The sequence below is a fragment of the Micropterus dolomieu genome, linkage group LG11 (assembly GCF_021292245.1).
Source record: "Micropterus dolomieu isolate WLL.071019.BEF.003 ecotype Adirondacks linkage group LG11, ASM2129224v1, whole genome shotgun sequence".
Lineage (NCBI taxonomy): Eukaryota > Metazoa > Chordata > Actinopteri > Centrarchiformes > Centrarchidae > Micropterus > Micropterus dolomieu.
The window spans coordinates 16,484,038-16,495,183 of NC_060160.1; the positions used below are offsets into that span (position 1 = coordinate 16,484,038).

The 11,146-nt window shown below is 39.7% G+C and overlaps 3 protein-coding genes across 8 annotated transcripts in view; 1 reads left to right on the plus strand and 2 right to left on the minus strand.

The window, feature by feature from the left end:
* The window catches only part of rd3l (RD3 like), a 5,809-nt gene extending 1,165 nt beyond the window's left edge, over positions 1 to 4,644 (plus strand). The window contains exon 3 of the mRNA XM_046061687.1: positions 3,899 to 4,644. Coding sequence (XP_045917643.1) covers positions 3,899 to 4,265 — 367 coding nt within the window. The 3' untranslated portion in view covers positions 4,266 to 4,644. The remainder of the gene's footprint in view (positions 1 to 3,898) is intronic.
* The window catches only part of tdrd9 (tudor domain containing 9), a 37,788-nt gene extending 29,551 nt beyond the window's left edge, over positions 1 to 8,237 (minus strand). For 3 of the 5 annotated variants that reach the window (XM_046061677.1, XM_046061676.1, XM_046061675.1), the window contains exon 1: positions 8,045 to 8,236. In XM_046061677.1, coding sequence (XP_045917633.1) covers positions 8,045 to 8,169 — 125 coding nt within the window. In that variant the 5' untranslated portion in view covers positions 8,170 to 8,236. Of the gene's footprint in view, positions 1 to 8,044 lie in introns of all 5 variants that reach the window. The other 2 variants (XM_046061678.1, XM_046061680.1) reach the window with 2 other exon arrangements.
* Positions 8,238 to 8,928: 691 nt separating this feature from the next.
* The window catches only part of kif15 (kinesin family member 15), a 15,957-nt gene continuing 13,739 nt past the window's right edge, over positions 8,929 to 11,146 (minus strand). Inside the window, exons 31-35 of one of the 2 annotated variants that reach the window (XM_046062649.1) lie at positions 10,579 to 10,645; positions 10,456 to 10,493; positions 10,191 to 10,323; positions 9,681 to 9,812; positions 8,929 to 9,576 (exon numbers count right to left, since the gene is read on the minus strand). In XM_046062649.1, the coding sequence (XP_045918605.1) occupies positions 9,502 to 9,576; positions 9,681 to 9,812; positions 10,191 to 10,323; positions 10,456 to 10,493; positions 10,579 to 10,645 (445 nt within the window). In that variant the 3' untranslated portion in view covers positions 8,929 to 9,501. Of the gene's footprint in view, positions 9,577 to 9,680; positions 9,813 to 10,190; positions 10,324 to 10,455; positions 10,494 to 10,578; positions 10,646 to 11,146 lie in introns of those variants that run through there. The other variant, XR_006827116.1, reaches the window with a different exon arrangement.

Below are 11,146 nucleotides of genomic sequence, written 5' to 3' on the forward strand. Positions count from 1 at the left end.
AAAAAAAAAACAACACTACAACAAAAAAAAAAAAAAAAAAAAAAAAGGGAGGAGTTGAGCACTATGACCTACTTTCTTATTTCCCATGAAACTCACTACTGGGTCACTACAGTGTGCTTAGAATAACATATTTAGTAAGAAATGTGGCATTATTTGCCAGGTATGTGTACGCATACGAGGAATTTGACTCTTGATTGTACATTGCTCACAATGTGCTTACTTACAATTAGGCCTGGGCAATAAAACAATGATAATTATCACAATATAATTTTCCTCAATATCAATATATAAATCTTCAATATATCGTCGATAAATATTTGCTTTAATTCATTTGAATCACAAACAAATTAGCACTTCATTTTTATATTAAAATATTTATTTTGTTGGGGAAAAAAAAAAAAGAGACCTGACAAAATATCAACTAATCATATTTGTTGAAAAAGATAATAGTTTTGAATGTTCTACATCAGACTTGTGAAGTGATCCACTGTTTGGCATCAAGTGTTTCTGACCATAAAGAAAAGTTTAACCACATAATTAACCATACTCACTCAGGAGCAAAAATCTGCCTTTAAACTTGAAAGAAATAAAGATTTGACATATATCGTGATAATTATCGATATCGAATGATAGGAAATGTTTTTATCGTGATAACATTTTTGGCCATATTGCCCAGCCCTACTTACAATACAATAATACACTATTAAAATCCCACACAGGCTACAGTATAAACACAACACACACACACTAAACAAAAACATATATAGACATATTGAGACAATAGTTCAAAGGATGCGGGAATAGACACACTGATCTGTCACAGTGGACTTGAACACGGGTCTCTCACACCAAAGGCATGAGTCTTATCCACTGCACCATCACCACCCCAGACATTATGTGCAGGTGTTGTGTACATGCGGTAGGTGGATTACACAATATACAAAATGACAATAAGAACAACAGTATGAACAGCTCTGAAATAGAAACTGATGAATAATTAATAAGTGGTAACCAGTAAACAGGTGGCTGATTAGAGACAGAGTTACTGGGTTATTGCACAGGAATTGTTCCTGACACTGTGAGGCAGAAATCAGCTGTTCATCAGAGTGATGGCCTGTGGGAAGAAATTGTTTCTGAGTCTGTTGGTTTTGGTGTACAGTGGTCTGAAGCGCCTACCAGAGGGGGAGAAGCTGGAACAGGTTGTGTCCGGGGTGAGATGAATCTGAAATGATGTTTCCTGACTCTGGAAATGTACAAGTCCTCAATGGAGGGCAGGTTTAGAGCGACTCGATAGACTCTGCTATCGATTTGTGCTACGGTAGCACTTCGACAAGGCAGCGTAGATCGTCACAACACCGGGATGATTGTGAAGCATTTGAAGCAGGAGGGAACTTCACACAGCTCCAGTGATCTGTTGAACATCCGTGTGAAGATGGGGGCCAGCCGGTCTGCACAGATTTTCAGCCATGATGGAGACACACCATCTGGAGCCTTCCTGATCTTTTGCCTTTGGAAGAGTTGGATCACCTCCTCTTCACAGATTATGAGTGCAGGTGAGGGGTCAGAGGGGGGGGGGGGCTGACAGCGTGGCAGTGGGTGAAGGTGATTATTTGAAGATGGTGTTGGAGCGGGGGGAGAGGTGTGACTGTGGGCTTCTCAAACCTACAGTAAAAACCATTCAGCTCGCCCGCCAGTCGTTGAGTACCAGCAGTGGTTCGTGAGTGTCTCCACACTGACACAGGGTCGCTGGTTGTGAAGCTGTTTTCTAGCTTTCAAGCGTAGCTCCTCTTTGCTGCTTTGATCTCTTAAGTCAGTGTCTTCCTGGCCTGGTTATACAGGACTCTGCCCCCACTGCTGAAAAGAGCCCGGCCGATATGAGCTAATTGCATTTAATCGGCATCGGCCGTTTACAACAGCAGATATAGGACTATTAAAAAAGAAACCTAGAGTCAAATCCTTCACTCGTGTCATGGGTGTTGCACAGTTTCCCACCTGAGGGCGACTAGCCGCAGCTCCCCTGTTAACTACACTGCCTCACCACAAAAACCACAGAAGAAAACAATCAGCTGAGTTTACCGGAGCTTACAGGCAGCATTTAGAAACATGCAGAGGGCTGTGTGAGCGGTGAGTCTGTCTTTTGTCAAGTTAATTACATGACTTTAATAATTATAATTAAAACAGACCCAGTCACGTCTCCTCTCCTGAAAACATTCATGACTTGCTAACCCTTCCGTTTTTCACTGCCATCTCCCCGCTTCCTACCAGCTCACAGCAGTTTAATGTTACGGTAGTTGGGTGTTGAGAACTACGCTGCTGGACAGACACAACTGTACATTTCTTTCAAACAGTGTGGCAGTTCTAGCAAACGGTCTCCCTAGTTCATCACTTCTAATTATTCTCTAAAATCACATAACGTTACAGCAGCTAACGCTGCCCGTTGCTAAATTAGCCACAAAGCTAATGCCATGTTTATCAGTGGAGGAGCGCTAACGTTAATAAGCCGTTAAACGATAGTTTCTGACATATTCTAAATATATCTGCCAGCTGCCTGTCTGCAGTTAGTGAGCGTGTCTGAAATTATTAAACCAGAGCGGACATGTAAATAAACATGAGCTGAACAAGAATCTAATACGCCTTCCTGTAACTCCTCTATTTGTGACGTAGTAGATGTGAAACGCTGTAGTCAGAGCCGTAATGGCTCTGGTTGTAGTTATAACGTTAGTTAAATGACATCTCAAAGTTGCAGGTCCTCGTTTGTAGAGTCATGTTATATTAGATGCATTCAACAGCAGCTCACTGTATCATAGACGCCATGATTTATACTGATGGTTTCACGTAGCTTTGGTTAGAATTAAAGAGTGCTGATAAAGGGATGAACCAGATGTGAATGTGCTACATTGAAATTATGGCAGATTATGTGTAAAGTGAAATACACATGCTTATTCTCTCTCTGTTTACAGATGGCTGAAAAAGTTGCACCTTCCAGTAGCAAATATTTATTGATGTGCAATTGTTTACATGTTCACTTTTTGAGACTGTAATTGATTTTATTAACATAATCATTTAGGAAAAGGTTTTATAGCCCACATACATACAAGTGTAGTTTATACAGTAAAAGGGGTCTACTATCCAAATCATTCTTAAGTCAAAATCATCTCCTTTTCACTTTAATATCAGCATCGGCCCCCAAAAAATACGTATCGGTCGGGCTCTACCGCTGAAGGCCTCCACTTTGGTCTGACGAAGCTGCCTGAGTTTTGCTGGAAACCAGGGTTTTTGGTTGTTGTATGTGTGGAAGGTTTATACTGAAAAGGTTTTATATTGAAAACTACAAAATACTATTGCCATTTTGTTTGCATAAAAAATAAAATAACAGGAAATACCTTTTGTGAACATTTAAAAATCATCTAAAGTGTGCATTATCAAGATTTTATATTATATAGGTAATACAATAACCCCGTGGACAATTACATGAAAACAAATAAGATCTTTAGAAGACAGTGATAGTAACTGTAATGAGCCCTAAAACTGACATGAATACAGAGGAGTCTGTAGCGTTTCTAGATGATGCTGGTTGGTTGACTAAACTGCACAACAAGTTATCATGTGCAGTGGACGAATAGACTCTGCCAACACACGACGCACACAGCAACACAGAGCTTCAGTTTACACGCTGTTAGCAAGTCAGAGAGACAAACCAAAGCTAACTCACCCTTTTTTACCGTGGTACCATCGTTTCATCCCTACTTGAAACTATGACTCAACAGCTGAAAGACCATACAGGTCTTACATTTTGCGATGGCTGAAATATATATTAGTGCCAAATGAAAATGTCACTGCTTTGCAAATCCTTGCTACTTCAACAAGTGTTTAACTCTATGGGTTGCATCCTTCACAGGTTTCGTGAGGTGCTTGCCACTAACAACATAAGGCCCTGGGAGCTGGCGTCTGTCTTCAAGCAGGTGTTGAAGGACTTCCTGAGCCAAAAGGAGTACGAAGAAGAGGACGACCTCTTAGTGCAGTCAGCAAAGCCCCGACAAATGGAGGCTTGGACCAGCCACTACAAAATGAAACAGGGCTTTGTCGCACCCACTGTACCCAACTGTGGAGGCCACCCAAGGCAGGAGATCCCAACAATCTCCGGGTATGTGGACCGGGCCATGCGGCGATCCAGTTCTTTCACAGGGTCCAACAGGGACTGGGACCTTCCATTTTACTATCCAGTTCCTCTCAGGCCCACAGAGGTGTACAGCACAACACTGTGAGGGGACACACTGCTCAAAACATCCATGGCCTTGTGTTTAACACAGGAAAAACAGAATTCACACCCGTAGACAAGTTAACTTGGTTATTTGTAGTAGTTGTAGATACATCATAGCTTGTGACCAAAAATGTGAAGATAACATTAGGCTAGGTGGACAATGTACTGAACTGTTACATTACAAGAACTAGTTCAGCACCTGATCGTTTAAATCCCTGGTTCTGTAGTCCTGATTACAAACCTCAGATAGACTTTGTACAGTTGGGCATGTATTTCAAAAGATATACTGTCAAGTAGTGAAGACATTAGGGGTAGGAATCTCTTGGCACCTCACAATTTGATTCAATTACAATTCAGAGGGCTGCGATGCGATTATAAAACGATTATCAATGCATCTTGACGCATCTTTTTTTTTTTTTGCTATACAGGATCTCTGGATAATTACTAAAACATTTGTGCATTAAAATCAAAAAGAAATATCTCCTAATTAGCTTAAAAGGACTAGTTTGCATCCCTACTTCATTAACTTCAGTTCCATGGTCACCACCTTTATTTCTTTAACAACCAGCTGTCTGACTCCTCAGAAAACTGAAATATAACTAGCAGGATGTACAGTATGTATACAGGACAGAACTGTACACCAGTTTAGTCTAAGCTTGTACCTGATGTTCTCAACCCTTGACAAGTAGGTATGTTAGTAATGACATACAGCTGAGCTAATTAACATTACTTCGTTACTAATTTAGCTAAGGTTACATAACAGCCAATAAACGTGCTGCACAGGGAAGAGGTTAGCTAACGCTTACCGCCTTCACATTTACAGCAGTTGGGGAAACCAACATTACAGACTTATTTACGGACACACTGTGACCTACACTCCACGTTTACTACCAGACTGAAACTTACAGCCAACTTTCAGCGTCATGTTCTGCCTCTCGCGCTCTCTCTCATTTGCTCAGCCACACTCTCAGGACACACAGGGAGCTAGCCAAGCATTGTGTCACCATGCTCACACAGTGTGCGAGTTAAAATAATTACTTACGCATTGATATTGATTGTGTAAAATTTTAGTAAGGTGGTTAGTCATTCCGCAGCGGTGGTGTGCCGACTATAGGGGGAACACTGGTCTCTGTTATGTGCACACTAGGGCTGAACAATTTGGGGGGGGAAAAAAAAACTAATTGCGATTTTTATGCCAGATATTGCGACAAGCAATTTGCGATTTTATTGAAGTTTTGCTGAAAAAATAAGCAAAATCTGAACAAGTCAGCAAAAATCAGACAGGCAATACGCTCTTATTCTGAAATGCTCCATGTGGATATGTAACGTTAGCCTGCAGAGAGCGGAACTGAACAGGCTCACAGAGAGCGGTTATCCATAGTTGAAGCACACAAAATATCAAAATAACAACATGTAGGCTAAACGCTCCGCAGCTGAAACACTTCAGTGTGAGTTGATGACTGTTCAAAACGGGTCAGATGCGCTGTATAATTTACCTACATTTTAATCGCCACCTTCACAATTAGCTAATCGCGTTCTTTCAATTCCCAATTTCAATTTGAAAATGATTAATCGTTCAGCCCTAGTGCACGCCAAAGAGTGCATTTCACGAGTTCCGCCTTTTGCGTCCCATCAACATTACGTTATCAGTTAAGATTTAAATAATCAATTTTTGACATTAGTCAATTCAGAATCTTCCTTGTCTACATCGCGTTGCATCTAAGAATCAATTTTTTCTCCCACCCCTAGAAGACGTGTCAATTTGGGGGCTACAAGACGCGGACACGTGGACATCTTACAAGCACGAACCAGTTAAAGCAACAGTGAACAGATGTCACTCGGTACCACGTTGGTTTCTATCCTTTGATGGGCTATGTCATTAACAAGCTGGCATGCGGCGCACCTGCCGCCGTGAATATAGATCATGGTTGTTCTGTATTTTTTCAGCGACTTTATAAAACATACTGCTGATGGATAAAGTCAGAGGAGCAGACTAGGGATGGGCAATGTCGACAAATTTTCCATCGGACGATTTCTATAATGAAACATCAGGATGGATGATGATGGATCGTGTGGAGGGCGCAGGGGGTGTTGTCTTATGTTGCATATGTTGACTCGCAGGGACTTCACTCGGTTAAAAACTTGGAACCCTATTACGTTACAAGTCTCAAACCAGGTAAAGCAACAGTGAACACAGAGTATAGATGTTGGTTTCAGTTGTTTCATAGGCTGTGTCATTACAATCACGATGCCAGCTAAACATTGTGATGTCTGTCAGCCATCGCCAGAGACCTTATATAGAGGAGACATGCCACTTTCCTCCTCAGAATCCTCAGTATAACTCTATAGGGAAAACCCGTAATGCCAAGGATGGCTAGAAAGTCAATCGTCTTCTTTTAATAGCTGTAGAAAGTAGAAATATAACTGGTTGGGAAAAATGCTTTTTAAACCTTATTTTGAGGTAAAGTCTTCAAACTTTGTCAGCGATTTTTATCAGATTTTATTGCTGATTCTAGTCATGTTGTTTTTATGTCCTGGCTATCTCACCATATTCAGATAGGAGCCTGTTCTAGTCCGAAATAGCTGCCCGGAGGCGTTGCCAAGATGGCTGCCGAGTGGCATGACTTGCCTATAAGGACTTTGCCATGAACAATGGCATCATCTATCGGCCCAACCCTAATCCATCATCTCACCCTCCAACCAATCGTACTGTCAAGTTGAGACTCCAACTATCACACCAGACAGAGGAGTTCTGCAACGAGACTTGACAGCGCGCAGCATTGGATTCTGCTCGTGATTATGCATGTCGTCACCCTGGATTTGACATGGTCGTTGCGTTGCGGTGCGAGTGATGCAATGGACACTTTGAAATCCGATTTGAGCAGCCAAAGGGTCCAGACAGAGACACATTTGTAGAAAACTGATTGGAATCGCATTTCAGATCACCGTAAAATGTGGCTTGAATCTGATTTGCAGAAATCGCATTTTACAGGGGACTGTTTTTAATTTCTGCCTTGACTTTTTAAATCTTGACACAATCTGGATGTGCCAAAAAGGAATTTGGGCTGGCAGTATGAACAAGGCCTAGTGATTTGCTTTGGTAGCCAAGTACAACAATTTCCCAATTTCATAGCAAATTGTGAAAGTTTAAACAAACCATAGCTGCACTGAGGTTATGTCACTGTCATTTATTTAATGGGAAATTGTACATTTTAGTTATAAAATTTATACAAGGAGGGTATTTGTATTTAAATCTGTAAAGTTTTTTGTTTTTTTTAACTCCTGGCTTTATGAGGGAGGAGGACTCATGATGCCAGTGCTTCTAAAATCCTGGCTAAAGCCCTAAAACCTTTTATCCTGTGTTAATTTTGGTGGCAATAACTGAACACTTCCTTAGAGTTTTTAGATTGAAGGCAGTATCCAAAATTAACATAATTGAAAATACAAATACTCACAAAACTTACCTCAGTTGATATTTAAACCTTATTGGAAAGAAGTTAACTACGTAAAGTTAATAATTGTAACGTTAAGTCTATTATTTTGACCCACTAACACTAGGTAGTGGCAGCCATATAAAATGCTGGGCGCATCTCAACACTACCATTTAGTTAGCTGACAGACCCCCAGACTGTGAATACATGCAATTTATTAGCCAACTTACCCAAGATAAAAACGGTGTTATCTGTAGCTGGAAACAATTTCCTTTAATTTAACGGGTCAGGTGGGATCCAAGGATGCTAAGTTAGCATGAGGTTAGCCAACTTTAAGCTAAAGTTACCTCACCTGGTCTCTTTCGACGACTCATCCAAATGTCTCTCAACCACCTCTTCTGTGAGTTTAATGTTAGCAAACGTCGTCCCCGAGGTGAACCACTCAGAAATTTCTTCTGCGGTGAAGACTTTCTTCATGATGCAGGTGCTAACAATATCTACATTTTTCACTCGCGTCACCAGGTTATTGAAGCGCGTGAGGCACGCTCTTTATATACAGTCTATGGAGGCACGTGAGGAATATGTTGTACATTGCCCCCTGGCGGTTTGAAGACGAGGAGAAATTTCATTTATTTTTTTATTCTGCTATATATTCGTGGAAAAAATAATTGTAATTACTTGCTTAGGGAAAAGTAGCAATTCCACACTATAAACATACACATTAAAAATGTTATATATAAATGGTCATATAGAAGTAATAGCAAGATGATGTAAATGTGCTCATTATGCTAAATGGCCCCTATACCTTATATCATTTGATCATGCATTATGTAAGCAGTACTTTACTATTGCAGTTGGTCATGGTGGAGAGGTGGAGCAATGTTTAACTATGTAACTACTACATATAGTAGACAATTTAACCTATAAAAATACATTAAATGTTATAAACGGATCATATTTGTATGTCAAATCCAGTGATTGTTGATGTGAAGTAGAAATAAAGTACAGTCCTTGAATATATTAATGTACTTTCCATCACTGATAGCACATGCATGTAACAAATGTCATATCTACTATTAGTGCGTTAAAGGTAAACCAACTTTTGATTTATCACATGTAACTATCCAAAGACCTGGATCACATTTCTCAAGTTTTTGTGATGAGATAAAGTACTGAGAAAACTAACTGTTCAGGGGAAAAACATCACAAAACATGAAGCAAGACCTTGAGGCTTACTAGAGGTACAAAAAATATTTTTAATTACAGTTTAAAAAAGAGAAATGTTCATTATGCTTAAAAGACATTTACTATACACCTCAGTATGATGGGGGAAATACAAACACATTACCATGGGTACAACTCGGTGGTCAGTCAACAGTCACAGCACCAGATATAAGCACCTAAAAGATTCTGAACATAAAAATGTTCAGTTTTCACATTAAGATGTTATTCTGCTCTATATTGTTGGAACTTCAACGTAGTCCGAAAACTAACTTATCCCCTTCCAAAGCAACCCAACAAGTTTTGTCACCGCTGGTCTGTTCATGGTGCTGTAATAGCAGACCAATGTAAAGATACAGTATCCCTTCTAGGCAACTCTTTGTAAGATCCGTGAATAATATGAACACACGTCATAAGTAAAATCATTACTGCACATTCCCTGAATGAAAAAAAGAACAGAAATCATGAATCACAATGTTTTTGTACTTAAGAGTTGACCAAGTCCATAAAGTAAAAAAAAAAAAAACAATAAGAAATTTAAAAACCAACGTCTTTTCACCTCCATTCAAACAATTAAAAATCAGGGCTTTACAGCATCTCCAGTGGCGGACATGTAGTGTTGTCTCGCAATAAAGTTATCTCCGTTCTGAGCTTTTCATTTTCCTTTAAAACAAAAGAAACGCACAAAGTTGATTGACATGATGTGGTAATGGAATTCACATGACCAAATAGAATCATCCTTTGACGATAGCAGAAATTTTGGTTACCTCTTGAAGTTTGGTGTTGTCCTTTTTCAGCTTCACCAGATACTCAATCCTCTGTTTGTGGTTCTTATGCCCCACAAGTTTTCCGTTCTCCTCGGATAGCAGAACATTCTGCTTTCGGAGAACCTCGTTCTCCTGTAAAAACAGAAGATTTTTTGATTGGTCAATCAACTAAGAATTGAAAAGGCAACAAGTTTGATTATGGATCAATTGTTCATTTTTCAAGTAAAAAAAGTATCTGGTTCCAGCCTCTCCAGTGTGAGGATTTGCAGCTTCTCTTTGTTTTCATACTGTGTAAACGCAATCTCTTTAGGTTTTGTACTGTTGCTCAAATGCTGCAAGATATTCTAATACGCCTTTTTCACTGAAGACATTTTGCCATGTCACAGTAGGTGGTGTAAATAATGAAATTAATGATGGCTGAATTCCAATTAGCCAAAGTTGAACATAACATAACCCCAAAATGCTTTCTTTAATAAAAAGGTATCCTCATCCACTGAGTAGAGCTCTGACCTGGATTAGTTTCTCCTCATCCTGTATCCTGTGGTTCAGCTCTCGCAACTCTAGACAGCGGTTTCTCAGCTCGGTGGTCAGCTCCTGAACGCAGGTTTGAGACTGGGCCAACATCGACTCCTGCTCCTGCATCCTAATCCACAGCACAAAAAAACAAACAAAAACAAAACAAAGACAGAGCTTGTGATTGTCAAGCATTAATAAAGGATCACAATAACATGTTATAACAAACCACTGATCAGTTTACTAAACCACAGGGGCTTACCTTTTTAGAGTGTCAGACAGCTTCTGCATGATTTTGCTCTGTTAATAAACGAGAGAGGAACAAATATTACATTAATTATTCAATAAAGAGAAAAAATAAAACCAGCAGATAAACAAAACAAACCTTCTCTGCCCTCTCCTCCTGTAGTTCTGCAAGCATTGACTGCTTGATGGCGTCATTCAACTCCTCACTGAAAATTATAAGAGAACATAATACATTTTTCTTAAACCATCAGCAAGGGAAGATCAGGTATACAGGTACTGGTCATATAATTAGAATATCATCAAAAAGTTGATTTATTACAGTAGTTCCATTCAAAAAGTGAAACTTGTATAATGTATACATTCATTCCACACAGACTGATCTATTTCAAGTGTTCATTCCTTTTAATTTTGATGATTATAACTGACAACTAATGAAAACCCCAAAATCAGTATCTCAGAAAATTAGAATATTGTGAAAAGCTTCAATATTGAAGACACCTGGTGCCACACTCTAATCAGCTAATTAACTCAAAACACCTGCAAAGGCCTTTAAATGGTCTCTCAGTCTAGTTCTGTAGGATACACAATCATGGGGAAGACTGCTGACTTGACAGCTGTCCAAAAGACGACCATTGACACCTTGCACAAGGAGGGCAAGACACAAAAGGTCATTGCTAAAGAGGCTGGCTGTTCACAGAGCTCTGTGT